The sequence below is a fragment of the Pempheris klunzingeri genome, chromosome 9 (genome assembly GCF_042242105.1).
Source record: "Pempheris klunzingeri isolate RE-2024b chromosome 9, fPemKlu1.hap1, whole genome shotgun sequence".
Classification (NCBI taxonomy): Eukaryota; Metazoa; Chordata; class Actinopteri; order Acropomatiformes; family Pempheridae; genus Pempheris; species Pempheris klunzingeri.
In genome coordinates, this window is record NC_092020.1 from 2,803,736 (window position 1) to 2,828,093 (window position 24,358).

The 24,358-nt window shown below is 44.4% G+C and overlaps 1 protein-coding gene across 2 annotated transcripts; it reads right to left on the reverse strand.

Moving 5' to 3' along the window:
• Window positions 1-871: 871 nt before the first annotated feature.
• On the reverse strand, window positions 872-23,897 carry n4bp3 (NEDD4 binding protein 3). Of its 2 annotated transcripts, none has more exons than XM_070836667.1 (11): window positions 23,768-23,897; window positions 5,815-6,095; window positions 5,536-5,707; window positions 4,721-4,936; window positions 4,370-4,491; window positions 4,031-4,226; window positions 3,859-3,951; window positions 3,514-3,765; window positions 3,070-3,325; window positions 2,048-2,582; window positions 872-1,991 (listed from the first exon to the last, which is right to left on the reverse strand). In XM_070836667.1, exons 2-10 carry the CDS (start codon window positions 6,060-6,062, stop codon window positions 2,176-2,178), a joined length of 1,962 nt encoding a protein of 653 aa, XP_070692768.1. In that variant the 5' UTR covers window positions 6,063-6,095; window positions 23,768-23,897; the 3' UTR covers window positions 872-1,991; window positions 2,048-2,175. The 2 variants fall into 2 exon arrangements, with proteins under 2 accessions (XP_070692768.1, XP_070692769.1); XM_070836668.1 differs by lacking the exon at window positions 23,768-23,897 and adding an exon at window positions 17,133-17,204.
• Window positions 23,898-24,358: the final 461 nt, after the last annotated feature.

Consider the following 24,358-nt stretch of genomic DNA (forward strand, 5'->3'; position numbering starts at 1 on the left):
ATCAGGGAATCGGCACTGATGCTGTTCAGTGCTGCAGCCCTCCCACAGTGATAACGTGAAGAATCTTTTCTCATCCCACTTCAGTAAACCACTCCTGAACTGTGCAGTTATATTAAGCCCCAGTTTATATAATGTTTTAAATGCCAAGGTATGGGCAGTGTGAGTCAGCCACAGCTCATAACTACTTAGATTACAACCTTGCATAAAAAAAACCTGCTTTATGAACTTGCATGTGCCATTTCACTTCTCACACAATTATATATATATTCTCTTACTTATGCATAGCCGTAAACATGGATGTGAAAAAAAAAAAACAGCGTTAAGCCTTCATCTCTGCCAAGATATCCTTGGCAGGGATGAAGGCTTAACACTTTGCTTGGCTCTAGTTTGTACATTTGCTGGTCTCCATAGAAGTGCTTATTTTCTGTGCAAACAGGAACCTTCCTATGTTTCCATCGCAGCTGACCTTCCACCTCTCTGCTGTCTGTACAGCAGGAGAAGGTATGTGAGGACTGGCTGGGGTAGAGCAGGGAGGGCCTTTGGGAGAGGCTGAGATAAGGATTGAAGGCTAAACCTCTAAAAGCCACATTAGTCCCAAAAGCCTCCACGGCTCTGTTCATTCTGTCATAAAGCCCCTGTCCTTGGGTTTTATTAGCACGCTCTGTGGAGATTTTAAGCCCCCTCAGAGCGAGCAGGCGTCTGAGCCCTCGGGTGAATGCCATCAGTTACAGCTCGGACATTTTGACAAGTGATTTCTGCTGAGCTAAATTCAGACAACGGTGGACAGAAAAATCATAAAGCATTTTGCAGCTTCGATTTAGATCAGAAAATGCCACTGAGGTAAGCACCAAGGAAACAGCTTTAACACCACTTCATAAATGTTTATTATGAATCCAAACATATATTTTTATGCTGTACAGCTTTGATTCCAGTAAATAGACAAGAGTCACAGTATGTTGAAAGGTCAACTGAGAGCTGGCTTTTGAATGTTTATATATAATAATAAACAATACAAGAGAACAACTTCACCTACGTCATGCATTGGATGTTATTGGCTGGGTATGTGCAACAAATCGCACTAATAAGCAGGGCAGTCGTGTTTAGCATCCTAACCTACTGATTGCTTTCACTGCAATCAAAATATGTGGATATTTGCCCATTTAAGACAACAGTGTGCTTGGAACAAACACAAAAGGCCAATCAAATCAAAATAATAATATATACAAAATATATAGATCTCACCTGACAGGAGCTGGAAACTGAAAGGGGAAAAGGTTCAACATTTCCAGTTTTGTTTTGTTTTTTAAAGTAGGGTACAAATAGTTGTCTTGATGGCAACTAAATAGCATTAGTACCTTGGCACCAGATAGCTGTAATCCTCCATACTTAACCCAGAGATGCAGCTTTCCTCCCCACGCCTGGGTGAACCCTGAATCCACAGAACCTTCTGAACAGATTAAGCAGGTGCTGAGATGTTGCTGTGCCGCATGAAATCCCTTTGAATCCTTTGGTTAGTCAAGACTATACAGCAGTCCAAACCACAAAGTCACTATCAAATGAACACAAAATAGTCAGCATATCAGTCTTTGCTCATTTACAGGTTCATAGTTGGATAAAAGTCCTCAACTGGACAGTCCAGGTGCTTGGCTGTATTTTTATAGTTATTGACACGACTCTTCTGCCAAAGAGGCCCAGAAAGTATTTGTGTGCAGCTTCCCTCAGTGTGAGTGTGCTCTGTAGGAGGTTGTTGGTCCAGTTTTGCAGGATAAGAGCATTAAACAATCAACAAGGGTGCAGCAAATGGCAAACAGGCAGGAACCTATGAAGGCCCACGTTTGCCAGGAAAAGAAGAAAAATAGATAAAATGTTATGCATGATGAAAATACAAGTAAAAATGGTAAGACATGTCGACTTCATGTTTCATAATTTTGACTTAATATCTGATCATCTTGGCTTAGTAGATTAAAACTTCAATTTGTTGGAGTAAGTCACTAATTTACTTAGAATTAATAACTTGGTGTTTTATAGTCTTGACTAAGGTCAAAACTGAGTTTGCTAAATTTTTATTATCTTATAATTTTAACCCAGTAAATGTATTTTGTTCCTTTTCCTGGCGAACATCCGTAAAAACCATACTACAGGAAGAAAACAGTTTGCATTGCAAATAAGTCACATTCAAATTTCAGATGACTCAATTCTATCTATCCACGGTAAACCAGAGGAAGGTTTGTCCTCTTGTTTTTCACATGCTCTCTCACTCTTCAGCTCTGGCACTTCTCTTTCCAATGTCCCATTTCTGCTCCCTGCTCCTGCTCCTGCTCCTGCTCCTGCTCCTGCTCCTGCTCCTCCTCCCCGCTCTCTGCCTGCCCTCAGCTGGTGCAGCTCCATCTCCAGCACTTCATTGCGGTGGTACATCTCTAAGTAACTGGCCTGCAGCTCCTTCTGGTAGCGGATGACCTTGTCCTTCTCCGTCTGCCATGTCTGCCTCTCCTCTTCGAAGGCCATGGCCTGGGCCTCGCTCTGGCGTCGCTCCAGCAGGAGCTCTGCGCGGAGACGCTCCTCTGTGGAGCCCCCGCACCCTCCTGCAACGCAGAGGTTCACATGCCTTCAGCTACAGTCCAGCAGAGCCATAGGGGAAACATAATTTAAGATGTGGGCTGCTTTTGAATGTGCAGAGAGCTCTGCTCCTGACCTGGTTAGTCAAATAACCTGATTTTGGGTCCAAGCTTGCAAACAACATAATTCAAAATAACCCAGTTGAACTCCTGCTGTTTTGATGAGAAACCCAGTTTGGATGCCTTACTTGCTGTGATATTAAACAGACATCTGCAGGATATAATTATCTTACTTCTTTTACTTTTCTTTCCCTTGGCTTAAGTAGCTTTGAAATACTTTCAAGATTTCAGATAACTGATTGTTGATCAGTTTTATTTGGTCCGTTTTATGTTAAGTCCTTTGAGACTTGCCTTCGGTTAAGTGCTTTGTCAACAATCACCTAAGTAACGTGTAATTCAAACGTTGCCAGTGACAATATGTACACACAGGTAAAAGACAGACACATAAAACTACCTGCTACCCCAGCTGATAGACTCTCCTCAGCTCCTTTTCCATCCTCGTGTGCATTCTGAGAGGGGCATCTGCGCTGTGTCCCCTGCAGGACTAGCTGTAGTGCATCTATGTGGCCTTCTCTGTTGCGCAGCTCTGTGCGGGTCTCCCTGAGCTGCGTCTTCAGCTGGAAGAGCTCACTCAGCTTCTGGGTCACTTCCGCCTGGGAGTCCCTCAGCTGCTGCTTCAACAAGGAGATCTCCCCTGACTTCTGGCAAACCTGGGACATAATAGGAAAATCAGGGATGAGAGCAGGAGACACATAATTTTTACTGACTCCAGTAGCCTTGGCGCTATCATTTCAACAGGACAAACGAGGAAGGAATCCGGTTATCTCCACTGTCCCCTGTAATTACTACATTTTAACTGCTTCTCCATGCCATAAAATCGGTCCTTTCAAGGCCTCACCTCCCACTGCGTCTCCTCCAGAGTCGGACTCGTTCGCTTTGCTATCGTTCCAGCCTCCTGGCTCCTTTCCATTTTCAGGCTGTCGAGCTCCTCTTGCAGGCGGTTCTTCTCCTGCTGGGCCTTGAAAAGCTGCAACTGCAGGCTGCGCTGGGAACGCTGGGCTTGCTGGGAAACCTGGCGTAGTTTGGCGGCATACAGGCGTTTCAGCTCTTCCACCTCCTTCTCCCACAGACGCTGTTTCCCTTCAAACACCTGCATGCGGCGAGCAGATGGGGGTCAAACTTCAAAAGAGAGGCTGATGGACGTATAGACTGAAGAAGAACAGATGAATACAATGAGATTCACCTGAGCGATGGCGCCCTCACTCTCATCCAGGTTTCTTTTCATCTGTTTCAGCTCATGTTCTTTCTCCACCAGACGCTCCTCCAGATCCCGGACCTGGAAAAGACAGCATGAATGACTTAGCACTCTGTAAATCATGCTCATCCTCCCATCCATCCATCTGCCCAGTACTCACCACTTCCTCAACAGACAGGGAGAGTGTCCATTCATAAGGAGGCGGAGCCTCTCCTCCATATGGAGCCAGACGGCTCAGGGTTGCCATGCTCCGACACGCCATCTCACCTATGGCCACGCCCCCTGACCCTACGGCTTTGGGGCCCAGAGAGGTGCGGTCCAGGGAGCCGATGGTGTTGATGTGGCCCATAGATGCACTACGGTGAAAAAAGAAACCACCAAAGCCATTAAAATCTCTTCCATCATCACTCCCTACACAGTCATAAAGCATAAAAAATCAATTACAACAATGTCTCTTTTGAATATAAAGCAGAGCTGAGAGAATAATGCTGCGGCAGACCTGATGTGAGCAAGGTGTGGGCGGAACGGAGGCCGGTACGGCGGCAGACTGCTCATGGAGTTATGGCCCGAATCTGACAGGTTATCATCCTCCTGGCTCATCCCACGCACAGAGGAGAGGGCCTTCACAGTCATAATTATACAGTTAATCATCTCCATAATAGGCTGAGAAAAGATTAATTTGATGTAATAAAATGATAATATTAATAAAACGCTAATCATGAGTAGTTCATTGTCTTGTTTTTCTGTCCAGGACTGGATCCCGAAACCAAAACCTAATTCTATTTTTCCTTGGCCCACTGATCAACTTTCCATCAAGTTTAACTCTATGAATCCTCACGTGTTGAGATACCTTGGTACCACCACTGGATGTTGGCGCTCCATGACGGGAGGGTGAGGATGAAGAGGAAGAGGTGGAGACAGCTTTGGGGACATGGGCGTAGGCTCTGTGCAGTCCGTTGGAAACACCATGGTCCACATCCTCCGACTTGGAAGACGGATAGAGGTTTTGCATGGAGCTGAAATTTTTGGGGGTCACCGGCTTGAAGGCAGAAGATCTAAAACGAGCCTGAAGAAAAAAGAGCCGGCAAAGTTCAGGGCGCTTTTAAAGGATGCACAGACAGTAGAAAGTGGCCGAGTGAAGGCTAAAGGGGAGAGAGAGACCTCACTCACAGCAAAGGGGGCCGGGTTATGGAACATATATCACAATGTTTCTATTAAATCAATACCGTTCTACCCTCTGTGTTCTTAGCATTGATCAATTCAAGCTAAAAAAAAAAGGTGTGATTTGATTGCTGCAATAAATTCTGAACATAGCAAATGGCAGATTCTCATTCTCCGCTGGCGAGCTGGATGAGATTTAAGGTTGATTTATGCTGGTAACAGGCTATGGGGGCTGTTGCATCGCACTGCCAGAGATGTATGAACGTGATACTGATCAATTTAACACAGCCGCAGCAGCCAGTCACTGGCTGTAGATCATTTCTAAAAAGAACTCAATGGGAAGTCATTCATCTGCATCCATGCCTGAATTGGTGAATGAGACTCAGTCCTCCTCAAACCTACTGCTTTTTAAAGTATTTGTAATTAATTTTTAATTGAGATAATATGAGATTTAATCATCCAAAAATGAAACTAAACTTTTAGGAATGGCGGAACAGTATTCACCTTTTCATACTTGCCCCCACTAGGCAGTGAGTTCTTTGTCAAATCTATTTCGGTGCCGTCTTTATGGTAGACCTTGGCGTATAACTTGTCCTCCTCGCGGTCACTGGCAGAGCTGAGACCAGAGATTATGTCCTTCTTGCCGTCACTGCTTGGACTTGCTTTTGGCTCTTTTCTGTTTGGAAGAACAGCAGGTCAACCGAGGTCAAGTCCCGTCATGTTTTATGGTACCTCACGTGAAATGCTCTAACAAAGCATCTGCTTCTTCACAGCGGCACTCACCTGGTGATGTTGAGGTAGTTGAGTAGCTCTCTTTGGGGGAAGCCTTTCTTCAGGAGGCCGTTGGTCTGTTTGGGTCTCACCTGGGGCACTGCACGGTTGCCTTTAGTCGGAGACACATCTGGCCTCTCCACCAGACTGCCTACACTTCCCATGCCGCAACGGGAGGAGAGGGGCGGAGCTGGGAAAGGATCACGGAAGTTTTTATTGGGGCCACGGGTCAGAGGAAGAGTCTGGACTGAGGTTGCCATCGGTTACAGGGCTCTATGGGGGGGTGAGGTGCTCTGTAAAAAACAGAAAAGGTAAAAAATGAGCCGAGTGTTAAAAGGAAGTGAGGTAGGTAGTAAATAATGAGCTGATAACCAAGACGCCCACGCTCCTGATGGCAACATTTCATTTAAGGCCTTATGTTAAGATGCTCCCTGCTTTGTGGCAAACAGTGTTCTAGGCACATATAACATTTTCAAGGCCAGGGACCTGTTCATTCTGGAGTTTTTAGGGTTCGACCAGCTATCACAATCATTATGGATTAACCTGGTGATTATTTTCTAAATTGATCGATTTGATGGTCAATAAAATGTGAGAAAATTGTAAATAAAATACCAAAAATCACAAATTCTCAGTGCCCAAGCAGACATCTTCAACTGTTTAGTTTTGTCCAACCAACAGTCCAAAACCCAAAGACCCTCAGTTTACTCTCACAGAAACTAAAAAAAACAGAAATGACACACATTTGGGAGCTTTGGCATTCTTTCTTAAAAAATGTTTGAAACAATACATTGATCATGAAAACAGTTGCAGATTCATTTTCTGTGGATTGACTGATGAATTGATCGAGTGATTTATTCAGTCACTTTGAATTAACAAGAATAATAGTCTACAACAAAGCTAGCGAGTCTGTGGCGTTGCACTGTGGTGCATCACCATGGTAACATGTTCACACTGGTAATGCTAATATGCTTATTCTGCTTATTCATATACATATAATGATATTTTAGCATGTTAGCTCACATTTACACAGCAGCATCTTCCGATTAGGACTAAACATAATTATAGTATGATTGATATTATTATTATATGATATCAGAACATAATAAATGCCAGGGGATCACAAAACTCAATATGATTCATCCTCTGTGAACCATGAATGTCTGTATTTTGTGCCAGTCCGTTTGATGAGATATTTTACTGGAAAACTCTGACCTGCTAGATGAAATGTAAAGGAGTCATTAAAATCATTAGGACTTTTGCTAAAAACACAAAATAGCTAGATGAAAGGTCACCAAAGTCAGTATCCTTTACCTTCAGAGAACCATCAATGTTTTTACAAAAACTCATGGCAGTCCATCCAATACTAGATGAGATATTTTAGTGTGGACCAAAGCGGTGGAGCGATCGATTTGCATCAATAAGCCAAGCTGACAGTGAGGCTACTTGCCTGTTGCCCCTTTACTAACTACCCTGGGTGGATGTTGATATCCGGAGGAAGACGTTTCTTCAGCTGTGCTTCTCTGTACAGACGACCGTCTCAGAGCACAGCTAAAACAACTCAGCCTCCAACAACATCACAGCGTAACACTTAACTACAAGACAAACACACAAACGGACCTCCATGAAAACCCCATTATAGGAGAACAACGCATGCACAACGATGGCTTTACAAAAGAAGAGGACAAATCCCAAAACCAATTTGAAAATGTCTATTTTGTGAGAGCATCAGTCTTGCCTCCCAGCCGCTCATGTTATCCTTTCTGACCGGTAAATCAAAAGTCTGCAGGATCAGGGTTATGTTGTTGTTTTGTGACGTAGGGCAGCATATGTCACATCACAATCCTTTTATGTAACTCTGATCCAGCTAGATTACAACAGCAGGGCTCATTTCCTTCAAAAAAAAAAAGTCAGACAGAAGTGCTTTGGTGACAATACACATTACGGACAATTTAATCAAGTGCTGCAGCCGCTTATTTTGTTCGTAAATTTCCTGTCTCATGAAAATCACATGTATCCAAATATTCCAATCACACAGCGGGCTTCATAAGTCTCACATGGCCATGACAGATATGACAGCTGTCTGTGGGAGATGTGCAACCTTCTGCAGAGAAAACAATAACAAGACAATGAGCATTTTCCTCTTGACTTTGACAAAAACTAAATCAGTTGCCAAGTTACCCCAACACCTACCTAAGAGACGCTATTGTTTTGTCAACTTGAGTTTGAGCCTCTTCAGCTCGACGCAGCAAATCTTCGCTCGACAACCTCTCCACCACCATCGTTTGTCAAATCCCCCGCATATCCCCTCCCTTTCTTCTTTTCAGACATCCTCATTAAGGATCACTATTGATTTCACCCTTTTGACCCTCTCTCCTCCTGTGCAAACACAACCCAGATAGCCATAAAACCTTCTTGAGACCATAAAATGCACAAACATGCTGCAGTCTCTCGGACTATAAACACGATCCAATGGGGGCAAATTCTCCTTTTGTGCTCAGCCTTCCTATGTGGCACTGACAGAACAGATAGAGTTTAAAGGGCAATACCGGGAACTTGTGTTTCGTTAGAGGCCAACCACACCACAATTAAGATTAATTTCCTAACTTGCAGGCAACTGTTGGTTGGTTTTGAAATAAACCAGAGAATGGGTAATCTATCATAAGGAAAGTTTCCTTTTGTGGAAATGCATTTTCCTTCTGTGTGCATTCAAGGACATTAGACCTGTTTGACAAAAAAACGCTCCACTGTTAAGGCATGTTGTTACAATATCCAACTGAAAGATCACCAATGAACAAACATGAATGCTGTCAAAGGAGAAGTATTTGATCGTTTCCTGGATTAGAAAGATTTTTCAGAATTAAACTGGCTCCTGCATCACTATAAAACAAGAGCAGAACCTTGTGGAAAAATAAAGCAAACAAATGGTCACTAGGATGGATTGATTACCTATCTCAAGCCTACCTATCTCTACAAGTTCTTTTTACGCAAAAGAGACATGAATTAAACCAAATAACTGCCTGGAAGGTGGGATGGAAAGCTTTGGAGACTTGTTTTTAGTGAAATTTACATGATGTACATGATTTGTTGGATGAAACATGCAAACACTCCAGTGTGGTGGTTGCTCTAGGATGCTTTGGCAGGTGCATGCCTGCAAGGGGGCTCAAACCTGATCTCATCCCAATGAATGACTGGGCCATTCTGCCGCCTGACCGCCAGTGCTCAGTGAGTACACACATGGTACCTTAAAGCAATGTCTCTCTCTTGCTGTCACACTGATATAAATACTATATATGAGCACAGACACCCGCAGTGACACTCTGGCATCTCCTCTTGCCACTAATACAATCCACATTTATCAAGTGCTTTGCACTGCTGGCCTCGACAGTTATAACAATTATGCAAATGGTTAAAATCGGCAGAGAGAGCTGTGCAACGGCAGCTCCAGCCCACTCCACTGAGGGCTCTCCGCCAGGCTGAGATCAAAGCTGCCAAGCTGCTCATGTTTATATTCATGAGGAACTATTTCTCCTGATGTAAAACTTTCCACTAAAGCATCCGGCTCTTAATCAGCCAATATAATACTGGCTGAACTCAGGCTGAGGAACGACACCCGATAATCAATGAGGATGAATATGAGCAAATGAAATGTGACATATTGTGAACTCTGTTAATCTCTGGTGCAGTTTGACCTGCAAGTCTTACTGTCTTAGTGTGTCTTGGTGTCATAGGAGGACATGATGGATATGAGTCAGTGCAGGTCATGCTGAGTGTGTACATGTCTGACACCATATGAATAAATCACGAGTGTGCCAACCAAATGGCCACTGCCCAAGGTCTGACACAGTATTTTTAGGCACGGTATTTTACTCCGTTTGTGTCTTCTATCTGCCAAAGACATGAGAGGCCAATCGATGCTTGACGGGAATCTGGGGTTGAGGTGAGGGTGGGTGAGGCAAAGCAATTCCTTTTGCGCAGACAGAAGGGTAAAAATCCTTTTAGGCTGCAACCACAAACCTTGCAGGACTGAAGAAATCTTGCATCCAGTTGTTTTCCATAATTGCCCTCTATTTTATGGCACCAAGTAAACCAGGAGACACGGCAAGATTTATAGCACAGCCTCGACTAACCAAGGGGCCCTGAAATGCAACAACGCTCCTTAAATCACACGCACGTGCACACACACACACACACACACACACGCACACACACACACACAGGGATCAAAGCAGTTCTTCCTACCAGCCTTAAAAGTTATGGTTTAATTGAAAAGTGCTCTGTTCCTGCTTTATGCTTCTTTCAAAGCAGTGACAAGCCTCTTCAGGAGCAGCTAACTTTGATCAAACAAAGCGTTAAACATCGTTGTATCTAAGTGCAGCATAGTTAACAGGTGAGCCTCTCTATCCTCTTGACACTGTACACTTTCACCTGCATCTGCTGCTCATGTTTCTACTGGCCCACTTGTCTAATGCTGTAAGCTGCGACTCTACAGTAAAATAACTACATGAGTGAAAACCTTTCACAGATTTACTAATTGCTTACTTAGACAGTGCGTACAAAGTACATACAGTTGCATACAGTATGTATATGATTGTGGACAAACTATGTTGTCATATAGCATCGTGCTGGACTTTGACCCTCTTGCTCATACATCCATTGCTGTGCATGGTGCAAAATTTGAATACTGTTGGAAAAAATTGCGGTGGTGCTACATTTATGACCTTGGACATAAAACAAAATACGACATCACAGACAGTCAATATCAACGTGATGTATCTTCCACTTTGCAGAGGATTGTGGGTCAGAAGAGTCAGTATACTGGTTTGCATATTATAAAATGTGACCAGATACAGCACGGCGCCCTGGTATTTTTTGGCATATTGCATCTGACATACTGTAAAATGGGACAAACTAAATCTTTTTCTGGCGTACTAAATAGAATGGTAGTATGGGAAATGGAACGCACCCCCCAACTCTATCTGGTGGGTACATGTTGTGATGTAGAGCAGAGCATACTGAGGAGAAAGGATGTGAACATGCCACGAAGGGGTGCGAGTCTAAAGGCTTGCAGTGAGGCTTTACAGGGACTATTTCAGCATTAGTTTTTTTCAAGATATCCTGATGCATCTAGAAAACCATACAACTGCCAGTTTACTATAATCACAAAGAAAACAAAACACGCAGCCTTCAAGTGGAGGGTTTCAACGATGCTCTCTCCTAAAATATTGTAATCAGGTGTCCTGTAAGGGGAAACAAAGCTTTCAATGAAATGCCTGAGCGTGAAGAGGGGACATTTCAAACCCTCAGAGACAAGAGAGGTCACCCCTGGCACTGAGACAGAGGAGAGAAGGACAGGGAAGCCAAATTCCACAGATGCTTTGCAGAACACAAGCTCGGGCTCGTCCGTTTTTGATGCACAAAGCGCTCACTCCCACAGACGCTTGCTCACGCTTGTGTGTGTGTGTGTGTGTGTGTGTGTGTGCAGGTCACTCAGCACAGCCCCGACAAAAAACTGCTCGCGGCTCCAGATCCTCTGTCCTCTTCCCCCGGCGCTCTCTCTCTCTCCCCTGCTCCATGATCAAAGTTTGTTTACGTTTGTGGGGTAACTTTGCAGGTTACATCTAAAACTCCCACACAGCGGCACTCTGCTATATTATATAAGCTCTATCAAAGCTGTGCTAGATAGTTTTCACAGCTGTTAGTTGTGTAAAACAATATAGAGCGATTACCAAATCTGCAACTCGCCTTATTTCATCTATTCTGCAGAAAACTGCAGTAACTCCTACTCTGACTGCCTGACAGAGCTATTCATGGGACATTTTCTATCCACAAATAACGCCATGACAGGATATTCAGGTGGTTTGTTGCAGTGTCTAAAGTTAGTAAACCATATTTAACAGCCACAACAGGCTAGTTATGCAGAAGAAGAATACAACACTATTAAAAGCCAACAGTCAGGCGTTTGTAGGGATGTACTTATGTACAATCGTGAGCATGATGCTCACAATGATTTTCGGCATTTTAGTTTAATGTTTTTGCATGCTAACAATAAGTGTTAATTAGTATTTAGTAGTTATCCCACACAATAATGGATATTCTGGATGACTCCTCTCCACCACAGAGCAAACAAAAAAATCATGTGTATCCAAGTGTGACTTTAATGTCACATCATGAGAGTTTCACATCGGACATGTGAAGCAAAGGAGCGCTCCACTCTCTGATTGACTATTACATGCTGGCGTGTAATGAGCGAGTGTGAGAGTGTCTCTGGCTGTGGGGCATGACATCAGAGGAGTGCTCGGCAGCAGCCTCTAATTGTTCGCAGGTTATTCATTATGTATGGGAGACAATCAGGCAGACTCGTTCCTCTCCACAGACCCCCGAGGCCGTTCGGAGAAGCCAAGACGTTGAAAAGCAGAGTCATGAAATGTTCCATCGTTCATGTATCATAAATCTGTAGAGTCTGACAAGACACACACACACACACACACACACACACACAGAAATCTGGTCACCTTGAGGTGATTCGCGTCTTCTGTTTTCTGAATGAGAGAGCATGCACAGCTTCGCATAAAAGGTCGACTTTCATTTCACGACACTCAAGTCGAGGAGAGGCCTCTCAGTGAAAAATGGGACATAATTCACTGGCGGTTAGATGTGGCGGCGCTAAAGCTGAAGGTCCAGTGTTCAGCCTCACACTGTCTCCATTGATGACTAACATTTGAGTCTTTACGTGGGTCAGCAGGTCATATTTGGACGTGGCCGTAGATACAGAGCGCCATTGAGCACACAGACAGTCGAGGGCTGACACAGACGTTCGATTCTGCGAGTACTGACAAGGGAGAACTGACACATTTTAGGGAACACTGCAGCTTGGATACCATGCTAAAGCAGTAGATACACTTTGCACTCCTTATTGTGAATGAAATATTTATGCTATATTTCCTATTTTGCTGGTCCTGTGATGTACATCTCCAACCTCACATACATTTTCATCAGCTAGATAGAACAGTCTCTATTTCACTTCAGTTTTGTAGATAAATCTAAAAGTTTCTAACCCTTAGATGTGACTGAACAGTAGAATAACTATCTATAAATAGTCTGTCAAGTGAATTGACGGTATATTAGAGCTATTTTAAGATAATCCTTCCTCACTAAATGTTTCCATGCCTCCTATGTCATCCGTCTCATTATCTTATCCTAATATCGATATAAAATGACATTAGGCCTTTAATGGAATCGATCTGGCTCCATCACCAAATGGCTCTCCATGCTGAGTAGATAGATGCGACTTCTAACTTTGAACACTAAGTGCTATCAAAGTCTCATTAACAGTTTCCACATTAGCCTCCATAATTGCTAAAAAAAAAAAAAAAAAGTTAGGAGAAACTCAAATAGGAAAAAAAAAAATGGCTACCTTAGAGGATCTGTAGCCACACCGGGTTTCATTTTTATAATTCTGTTCAGTCTTGCAGCCCTGGTTGTTTGTGGCTGCCTCTGACCTGGACTCACTCCACTAAATCAGCTGTCAAGCCGCGCCGCTGAGGTGGGTTTCCTCACTTTGCATCTACTCGTCTATTGATGGCGGTCTGCACAGTGTGCCTTAGCCTTAACTGCCTCTGCTGACTTCACTGTATTGTATTTCTGCACAGAATTCAATTACTGGCTCTGACTACAGTGGCGATGTCGGGGTTATCTGGGGTGACTGGTTGCACTGGTGTTTCGTGGAGCCTTATTGATCTGGATCTGACGGATGTTACATAAGGCTGCTCTTCAGTGTAATGACGGCACCCGAGGGAGTGTGTTCACAGGGCCAGCTCTCACCTCCAAATGTAGTATTATCATCGTGTTATTTATGGGGAAATGTATTCAACAACAGCGCTGTCCTGGTTCTCCTCCAACAGTACAAAGAGTCTGTTTTGTTAGAATATCAAAGAGGCTTCAATTTGTGGTGTGAAAAAGCACCGATTACATAATCCCTAACATTGTTTAGATGAATGCCTGTGTTGATCCCTCTGTGAGGTTACAAGTTCAGCCTCTTTGGGTGTTTGTGTGAGTGTGATAAAAGACAGATTAGTACTAGCAGCATAAGGTAAGTACCTGACCCCAGTGGTTTTTAAGTGACATCCACATGACCTCCACCCATGCCACACACACACACACACACACACACACTACTAATCTACCAATCGCCTTGAGTGTTAAAGACAACACGCCAAATACATCTAACGCTAGAGGTAAATCTGATAAAGGCAAATATGATTCAAAAACACACCATGTTCCCTCACTAAAATAGACTTTCTAATTTTATATGCATCCTTCAGCAACTGTGTGTGTCACACTATCCATCTGGCCCACCGTCACAAGCCAGATGAGTCCTGCATCAGTTTTCTGTGGGGCTGAACTGGAGGAAACAATCTCAGAACAAACTGAAAAATTGACTGTTTGCTAAACCCCCGACCGCCACTGTTGTAGTGAACAATTACAACAGTGGTACTCAAAACTCAACAGGTGAAACAACAGGTCCTTGACTTCAGACAGAGGTAGACAAAAGCAGCATCTCATTTCTACAAAACTGTTTCAAAACGCTGTCTCTAGCTGATGTAATGGCTAACAGTGAAGAGGAGGGTCTTATACATGCACGTGAACATTTACATACTTTACTTACTTACTTTTTCATATTTAAAGTTTCACTTCACTTCAATTCAATTCAATTGGCTTTATTGGCATGACATTGCACATGTGTTGACAAAGCACAAATACACGGAGATAAAGTTTAATGTGAACAGCCATAAGTCAACAGATATAAAAAGAATTAGACAAAAGAAATACAACAATATCTCTATAGAGGTACAATAGAGAGGGCTTTTAGTGCTGTCAGAGGTGGTAATGTTACTTTTAGGAGGCTTTCTGAAAGACCGAGAACAGAGGACTGTGATCTGGGACATCCGGTGTGTTTTAAGGTGGTGGACTACAGAAACAAGTAGTTTCACAATGTTTCATCAAAATCTGATAACTTACGCCTGAGCATCTTGAACCTCCTGAACTAGTAGGAATGACACATGTTCCCACTTCTATTTTGACTCTCAGGCATGACACATTTTGGCACCATGTTATATACATAGCTCTTATTTTGATACATCTTGTCTGGCTGATTCTGGCTCCATGTTCAGGTGTTAGCAGTCCAGGCAAGATGAGAGAGCTATAATTAAAAACCAATATGTTTACTTGTTTTGAGAATATTACGGCGATGAGACGATTATTCCTCCAGACTTCCTCCAGATATCACACGGGATAAACACACAGTCTTCCCCTGATGTCTTTGCAGAACTCAACTGTAAAAACAGCACCGTGCAGCAATATTTCCCCACCCAACGTCGCTGGAATTTGTGAGAAAGCAAACAACGGAATGGCATGCTGTCTGTTTCACCTAATCGAGAATCCAGCTCAGGTTCTCTCTGTTCGGTTTCTGTTCACCTTGTTAGCGAGCGAAGCCTGTACAGTGTTTGCCAACTGCCGCTATCAGCAGAGCCTCGTTGAACACAGAGCAGAAGTTCACAGTGAAGAATGTAAAGGGAGAGAGAGCGATGTGAGGAAACAAACTCACATTCCTCACATTTCTCACTGGGTAATTATTAATGTCCCTTCACATAACCCATACAGCACTGATATGGCTGATGTGGATGGAGGGGCCTGGTTTCTCTGCTACAGGCCCTCAATTGATGTGGGTTATTTAAGAAAAACTTCAACAACAGTGTCTATTATCCAAAGCCGTGAGAGCTATGTTGGTAATATCAGACATTTAATGAGCGATAATTCTACCACATAATCAGAGCGGGGGAGCTATAAAGTGTTAAATTGAGCTGATAAGAACAAAAGCACGAGAGCAAGCTCCTTATTAAATTCATTACATTGAAGATGGGGGTGGGACGTAAGCAGAGACTCTCTTTCTCTGTTCTCTCTGTGGCGTCTTTGTTTCCTGGAGCGGTTCATGTAGGAGTCACCGCTTCTGTGATTACAGTGATAGAAATCGAGCGGTTCCCACGTCGACCCACACCTGAACCAATTCCGCTTAACAGCTGCAGTGAACGTGCGCGCATCCGTCCACACGCATTCGGCGTTAGACCACACACTCAGCACAAACAGGAAAACAGGAAAAATGCAGCTGACAAGCTGATTGGGATTCAGAGGAATACGCAGATATTGACCCGGAGTGTGACTGCTTTAAATGTTAATGCTTTCAAATGTAGGCTCAAGCAAAACCACGCAGATGAAAAGCTTTACCCATCACGTCCCGACAAGATTGTGCTTTGATCTTATCTGCTCTGTAACGGCAGAAGAGGAGCCGAACGGGCTGCGTGTCAGGTAGTAAACACTGATGCTGACACACGCTTACGCAGAGTCGGGGGATCAGCACTTTCTGCTCCTGCGGAGTTTCTGTGTAAATAAAGTGAGTGTGGGAGCTCCTGAAAAATCAGCTTTATCTAAGTAAGCGATGACAACAAAGCGACAAGAAACAACAGGGAAGCATCAGAACCAGGAGATTTTCACCTTGTGCGGCTGTGACATGTAATTCTTATAACACAGTTGATGAAAACAAAAAAAGTTAAGTCCAGTGAAATCTTGTTATCCAGCTTGGGTACACTGAGTTATGAACAGTCCTCAGGGGGAATTCCAGGGACACAATCAGACCATCAGACCAGCGATGATTAAAAAAAACACAAAAAGATTACACGTAATGGAGCATTGATTGAAGAAATCAAGATGCACAGCTCAGCGGAGCAGATAATCTTATCTATTGTTCTTAAAGCACCATGTGGCTCCACTTTGGGACACGCAATAATTAACAGATAATTAGCATATTTGTTCTGTGCAGGGAGGCTGAGGCTGCTGCACAGTGTGACGTCAGCGGCCCAGGAGAAAAGGTTTAGTTAAAAAGTTAGCTACTTCCAGTTCAGCTCCACTGCAAACAAGCATGCCTCGTGGGCAGAGTAATTAACAATCAGGCTGGTTTCCTCTTCTCTTAAGCTGTTCTTTAACAAATGCAGCCTTAAATTACAGCGAGTTCGCAGCATATTGAGCTTGCTGGCATATAAATAAGTCAAACTTTCCCAGCAGCAAGCTCGGGAATGTAAAAAAACACACACATAGAGGTTGAGTGAGTTCTTGCTTTGATCTTAAGCCCAGTATCACACAGTAGACGGTGGACTTGTGGTGCTTTAAGTATCACAAGACTTTTTTTAAGCAAACAAAAACCCAAATTATTTGTTGAAATGAGGCCAACAGACATCAAAAGACGGGAAGGAAAAAGGGGGAAAAAGTTGCTTGTTTACCTGGAAGGTTGTCCACCTGAAACGTCACTTCTCTGCTCCTGATCTCATGCTCACTCTATTCCTCTCTTTTTTTATGTCTCAGGCTCGCGCTCCTGATTATCACGCCACATGACTTCCTGTTTCTCAGTCTGTGATGGCAGTTGGGAGGTGTGGACGGGAGGGAGCTGCCTGGTCCGTGCAGCTGGCCTGCAGGCCACGACAGGATGACTCTGCACTGATCTAAATAGACGCCTAAGCTGATCTTAATCTGTGCGTGAGGACTGTTTCAACACAGCCGCATCACGGGGGGGATTTACCTGAGATTCACCTTACCCGATTTTGCACAGGAAACTGGGAGGAATCACTAATTTGAACACCGCTGCAGAAATCAGTCTCGACTCCCCTGAGAGAGCCTGGTACTTTCCATGCCTACACCCTCTCCTCTTCCCCGCCTCACCTGCTCATCTCTTTGTGCACTTTGAGCCCTCTCGGAGGCCAGTGTGGTTGGACTTGTTCTCCCAGTTCTAGAAAACAAAAGCCCCGCATGTGAACCAGCTTTGAGGCGGTCAAGCCAGACCCTGCACTGACATACGAGAGACATCTTGTTTGCTGACGGATAATAAGACAATAATGAGGGATCAGACTTGGGTTAAAAGATGGACAGCAGGGACACAGAGAAAGAGGGCAGAAGGTAGGAAAAAGTAAGAGAGCGCAGATGAGGAGCAAGTGGAAAATGAGAATATGTGGGGGTTGTCTCAGCGTGGACCGTCTGGACAATAGTCTGAGTGTAAGTCTCCCTTCCTGAGGCTGAGTTACTGGACGGGTTCTGCACCGTGTCACGTTACATAACTCAAACTGGAGACGCTTGCATCGGAGGAGGGAGAAAAGAGAGGACATTGTTCTCTGCTCCCTAACCAGGAGAGAGGGACTCCTTTCTTCACCATGTGATGTAGGCCGCAGAGCTGAGGGGGAGCGAAGGTATCTAGACTTCTTAAAGCTGGCACCGATAGGTGGGCACACAGGAATCCCAGTTAATAAAGCACCTTGCCAACCAGAGATTCACTATGTACAGATTGGCAAGCTATTAAAGGCATTCCTGAGCAAGAATGTGATGTTTTGTAATGCCCTTTGGCCCGCCCAGCACAATTTGAAGAAAATCGGCTGAAAAATGAAATGAGAGGATAACCCCATCAAAGCTAGGCAGCCCAGTCTAACACTTGAGCAGGTGCCGCTTGTACCCCTGTCATTACCTCCGGGCCCCACAGGCATATCCAGTCTCCATTCCACAGATTCTCAGTTATATGTCTCCCAGCTGGCTGACAGAAAGCTCCAGGAACCTGGAGGGGTGGTGAAGGTGGTGCATGTGTGTGTGTGTGTGTGAATGGATGGAAAAATGGCAGCAGCAGGAGGAGGGAGGACAGAGCAGGACTGTGGAGATCCACAGACGGCAGAAACAACAGAGAAGATACTGTACCTGTCCGACCAGTCAACTAGACGAGACGACAACCCAGGCTAGACTCATTTCCTCTGCCTAAGCTCTTCTGGACAATAACTTTACAGGAAGCAGGTATTGGAGGCACGCTGTATGTCTGGCTCCTCAGAAATAACAGTGTCCTGGGCCAAACACCCACCTGAGATTTACATGTCTGTCAGTTTGGAATTAGTTCTCTTAGGAGATGACATTTTGAAATCCTCTAAATAAGGACTTAGAGGAAGCTGGCAGGACTTATTTCACTCTTATTTCACAGAAAACAAAAATGATAATTATAGAGGAGTTCTAGTCTTAAAGGAATAGTTTGACATTTTGGGAAATATGTTTTGGGAGAGTTAGCTGCTGTCACTCTCATGTTTACAGTACATATAAAGCTTGAACCAGCATGGCTTCAGCTCAGCACGAAGACGGGAAACAAATGTGCCTTCCAGCTCCTCTACGCTCACTAATTAACATGTTATACCTCATGTGTTTCATCTGTACCATAGTGTAAAGGTGCAAAAACAAGCCGACCTGCTGGCTACATAATCCCCATGCAGCCATAACAGCGATGTTCACTCTCGGCAAGAAAATGTGGTGTGGAAAGTAAAATATGAGAATTACAGTGCCGGTGTGTCTTAACCTATGTTCCACTTATTACCTGTGAGACCTACGTGAGACATGCGCAGGCACAGGCTGACTGAATCTAACCTTTAAATTCACCATATTGATTTTATGTAAAAGAACAGGATGTGACAGCAAACTGAACCGTTGTTAGAGAGAACAGAGCTGCGGCCGCCTCGACGGCTGCTACTTGTACAAGCAGATATAAATAAACAACAATGCCCACTCGCAGAGGAGGGCTTCAACTCGTGGCCTTTTGTTCTGCAACGCTACAACTCTTCAGACTAAATAAAAGAGACAGGGGCCAGTACTCACACACACACACACACACAGGGTAACCACTGCTGCTGATAACTATAGAAGGCAGGTGAGCGCGGGCGCTCCTCACGGGGAGATAAGGCCGATCAATAAAAGCAGGAGGAAACGATAAGGCTGAGCTGAGGTGAACACACTACGGCTGACTTATGAGGGAAAAATAGGCTACATTCGTTAACGAGACAATAGTCCCAGGATGAGGTGCTGCCGGAGTTAGCGCCTATTTCCGTCTTCCCTCTAAGTTGGTGACATTTGCAGACAATGGCCACAGTATGGGGTCTGTCCACCCTCCTACGCTCTCAGACCTTTCCCCTCTGCAGGTCAAGGGGTCCCACTTTACCCATGAGGACAATACTATTGTTCCACAATCAGGTGGCAGGTCAGCCAACCATGTAGCCAGTAATAACCCTGAAAATACTGGGCACAGTAGACTTTATTATGATTAAATATTAAGTATATGCCGGGTAAGGTTCATCTGGCAGCAGAGGAGATTTTGATTGATAGAAATAAGCATGTGGGCCACTAAGCTAGCCCCTCATGACGCCAAATCCACCCATGCATATTCACACTTACACTTATATATCATTAATCTGTGACCTTCTGTGCTTTGCTAGTGAGTTGTTTTGTAAGGGTTTTTCAAAAGTTGCCTATTTTCTCTGGAAATTAAATCAAAGGTTTGGTTTCACAGTCGCAGCAGTGCATCTGATTTTCTGATTTATGTAGTAGACAGCAGGTGCACAGAGGCTGTATATTTCTGGTGTATGTAAAGACCTCTGGCCCCTTTGGATTAGACTAGGAAAACAGAGAAATGCATGCTGTCTGTGATGTTGGATCTGCATTCCAGATATTATTTTGTAGACTTGGTCTTTCTGCCTTGTGTACTAATTCTGAAGTCAATGACACCAATACAACTTCCCAATATCTACAATTGACCTGCAAACCGACCGGCCAAAACCAAAGCCACAAACCTGAGCTGAAAGATGCTGCAAGGCTCCGTAGAGCTGAAGAAAACGGCAGAGGTGGGTGATTATTCAATGTCGGTTCATCACTGCAAGCGGTTCCATTCACCACATTATATATTAGTCAGCTGAGCAATTGTTAGCAAGTATTTTCCTTTTAATTGATTAGGTTGAAGTTTTCTTATGTTCTAGTTTTAAATCCGTTAAGAGGAATAGCAACATGCTTTCAAAGATCAGTCCTCTGCTATAAGGAAACACCTGCCACTGGGGGATAATGATTAACTAGGGTGTGTTCTCTTAGAAAACACACTTAGACAATAAGTCAGTTCAAGCCTCTACGTCCTGCAACATGATCCCACTGAATTTGTGTCAGATAAATCAAAGTTTTACTGAGGCCGATCAGATCTGAGCAGCTGTCCAACTCAGACAAGACTGAGAGGATAACCACATGTCTGAGTGGGCTGATGGTTAATGTGGTCATCTAGTGCAGAATTACAGAGGTAGTTATTAACACAGACACACACTTTCTTTTGATTCTACTGACATAAGTCAAGCCATGCAAACAGTTAGCATCCACTGCGATAGCTTTGAGCTAAACAGCCTTATATCCAACTGTGGCAGAATCCAGGCAAGCAGCCCTGACGCCTGGCCAAGTCCCACAGTGATTTTCTTAACCCGGCCAGGCTTTAATCGCAGCAACAGACGGCCCAGAGAGCGAATCAGGCCAGCCACAGGCAGAGAGCAAAAGCTCCAAGTGTAAGAGCACGACACTTTCTCCTCACAGCGATCAGGCACGGCCTTGTCTATTAAGAGTCCATGAGATGAGTGCAGACGGGAGAGAGAGAATAGAGTAATGGGATAAGCCTGAGATTAGGAGCAAACAATGAGAAAATGGGGAGGAAGGGGAGGAAAATCAGAGGGGAGAAAGACACAGAGTTGAGGAGGGGAGCCAGACTGAATCAGTGAGTGCAAGAGGGGCTGATTAGTGTTTGATTAGCTGGCTGGCCTGAGGGGAAATCTCTGTCAGCCACCACAGTGCCATTATAACGGTGCTCGTCCTGCTACACCATCTGCTAGACTGTAGTATGCATGACTGACCTGCTTTGCACTTACATGCAACACAGCAAGGAAAGCCTGGTTCACAGTGGATGCACAAGGATGCTGGATTTATTTGGCTGTGACAGGGCAGCGTGTTTAGTTGCACCTTTATCTAAGCTTTACATCAGGACTAAGCGTTAATTCGAAATGACTGCGTTTGATGGAAAGGAGTTTCTATCCTCCTCTCGTTACAGTAAGCAAATGGTCAGCAGACATCTGACCATTCAGCAGAATTAGTGTTTCATCAGCTGCCAGTGCCTTAAGGAGACACACACACACACACACACACACACACACAGGGGAGTGTCAACCCCCTGGGAGCTCAAACAGCTGAACGAAGACATCACATCAGCTGTCCACCTGATTCTGCTGAGAGAAGAGCAGCAGAGCGCTAATAGGTTGTCGTCAGAAATCTCCCAGTGAGCTTTGGGATATTGGCAGAATCAAGAATCACAATGCTTTTGATCGAAAATCCCAGCGTCGATAATGTGGCAATAATCAGCGTCACCTCTTTTAATTGATGAAGCTTTATATTTTTCTCTTAAAGTCTACAGTGTTCAACACAAAAATACAGCCATCACAAGTCATCCGAGCTTCAAGTTGCTTATTTAGAGTGACAGACAGACAAAAAGGCTGCAGCGACACAAAGCAGAGGAAAGCAACCACAAACTTCACAGATGACGAGCTGTGATCGGCATGTTTTACTGTGTTTGCTTGATAAATCACCTAAACTATAAACTGATCTTCAAAATGACCAACAATTGGTTTTCTATGGATCAGCTAAGTGCACACTAAAAAAAAAAAATGTAGCTGCCAAAACTGTTACAGCAGATGATTCAATTTATTTTAAAGCACCCTTAAAGGATCAGTTCACCCAAATCACAGAAACAAACACGTCCTGTGCAGGTAGTTCGTGCTGTTGAGTCAAAAGTCTTTTTCTTTTTCCACTCACCTCCATTTTATCGGGTTGTTGGCAGAAGTTCCGGCAACTAGTAACTTAAAACTTCTGCTAAAATAACAAAAACTATCTGCACGAACAGATGCCTCTGAGGGAGACGGAAAAATGTGATGTCTTTAGTCTGTGTGTGATCCTGGTGAAGTCAGCCCTTTAATCTGTAATCTCACAGGCAATCACACAAGTCTAGCTAACTCCGCACTATCTGACTTGTTTTGGTTTGCTTTTGCAGTTGAAGATAAAGGAGGGCTGATGGTGGAGTCTTATCTCCCAGCTTGTGCTCCGTGTCATAATGAAGTGGGCTGAATGCATTTTTGTGCGGTGACTTCAACGCTACACAACACTTAAGCTGTCTCCATGATTGCCATGCAGTGATCAGTCACACGCGTTCACATGGCAGCAGTAGCTCACCGCTCTGTCACCTCTTTGACTTGTCCTATAGTCCTAAAATTACAGAAATGGCCACCACACAGTCTCCACCGACAGCTCGCACCACTGTTGTCTCCCCATTGTCACACGTGCTCCTTCACTTGCGTCAGCTCGCACTCATAACGGCCACACTCAAAGGAGCCTTCCTGCAACGCTCCATGAGTCCTCAGGTCAGAGGTCACCTGTGGCCTCTGGTCTCCACGACAACAGCCTGGCAGTCCCCAAAAACTGAGCTGGTGTCCCCCCCCCCCCTCACCCACAACCTCAACCTCCACACACACACACACACACACACACACACAGAAACAGCTTTTGTCCCCAAACTCCTGTGCATCAAAAGAGAGCCTGGAGTGTGAGCTTCAGCCCAAACATTTACAGCCCTGCAGGCCAAACATTATTCACCACACTGCTGGGGGAGTGCAGGAGACCACCAGAGCTGCAGAGTGACAGGAAATAAAAGGCAAATAAATCATTTTTCATACATCAGTCCCCCCCACTCTCTCTCTCTCTCTCTCTCTCTCTTACAAACACACACACACTGCAACATCTTACAAATACCAGGACAGCAGTGAAAACAAGTTGTAAGGATTAACCCAGATTTAAGGACTAAAACCAGTTGAGAGCGACACAGTCTGGTTTGTTCACAAGCTCTGATCTGCACAGTCAAGCATGTCCTCAACTTCATTTATTCAGGTCCGGTCTGCAGAAAGTTTTGAACCTGCCATCAATCACAGAGCAGTAACACTGACACACATCCCGGCTGCATGTGCGCAAGTAAAGATCAGGAAAAAAACCCAGCGCTCACCATGCTCTGCAGGCAGGACATCTCTGGGACCAGCTCTGGTACTCTGCTGCAGTTTGGTCTCTCGCCGGTTATGTAATGAAACAAACGGTGTTTACGTGGCTCCGCAGATTATTTTCCAGGAGCGAGCAGCAGACAGTGATCAGCCCGCGGAGGCACAGCAGCGCACACTGGGACCGCGTCCTTTCCCTCCCGGAGGTTTGAACAGCGGAGGGCACACTGAGAGGAAACATGAGAGGTAGGCAGGGAAACATGTGGCAGTGGCTACCCCCCCCATCCCCTCCACCCCCCATCCCCATCCTCCGGTGCCTGGACTGACACGCATCATAGTTATAAAGAAGAGCAGCGCCATCTAGCGACCAGACATGAAGGTGCAGCAGTGAAGAGAAATAACCAGAAACACCACTTGGTAGTGCATTATGAGCTACTGTAGTCTGTCTGTCTTATTTCCTGGGAGCATATGTATATAAATAACTATATTTATTGGGTTTTTTTTTTATCCTATTGTATTTTAAAAGTAATTACTTATGTATATGTTCTATATGTTTGGAGCATAAAGGGAGTACAAATGACAAATAAAACAGCTCAGATCTT

What these genes read in the sequence shown, in the direction of transcription:
- n4bp3 (XM_070836667.1), bottom strand. Translation starts at nt 6,062, where the DNA reads ATGGCAACCTCAGTCCAGACTCTTCCTCTGACCCGTGGCCCCAATAAA. An exon ending in CATCCAGTGGTGGTACCAAG is followed by an intron (nt 4,492 to 4,720) that starts GTATCTCAACAC and finishes ATGACTGTGAAG; the next exon opens with GCCCTCTCCTCTGTGCGTGG. An exon ending in CCCTGTCTGTTGAGGAAGTG is followed by an intron (nt 3,952 to 4,030) that starts GTGAGTACTGGG and finishes TGTCTTTTCCAG; the next exon opens with GTCCGGGATCTGGAGGAGCG.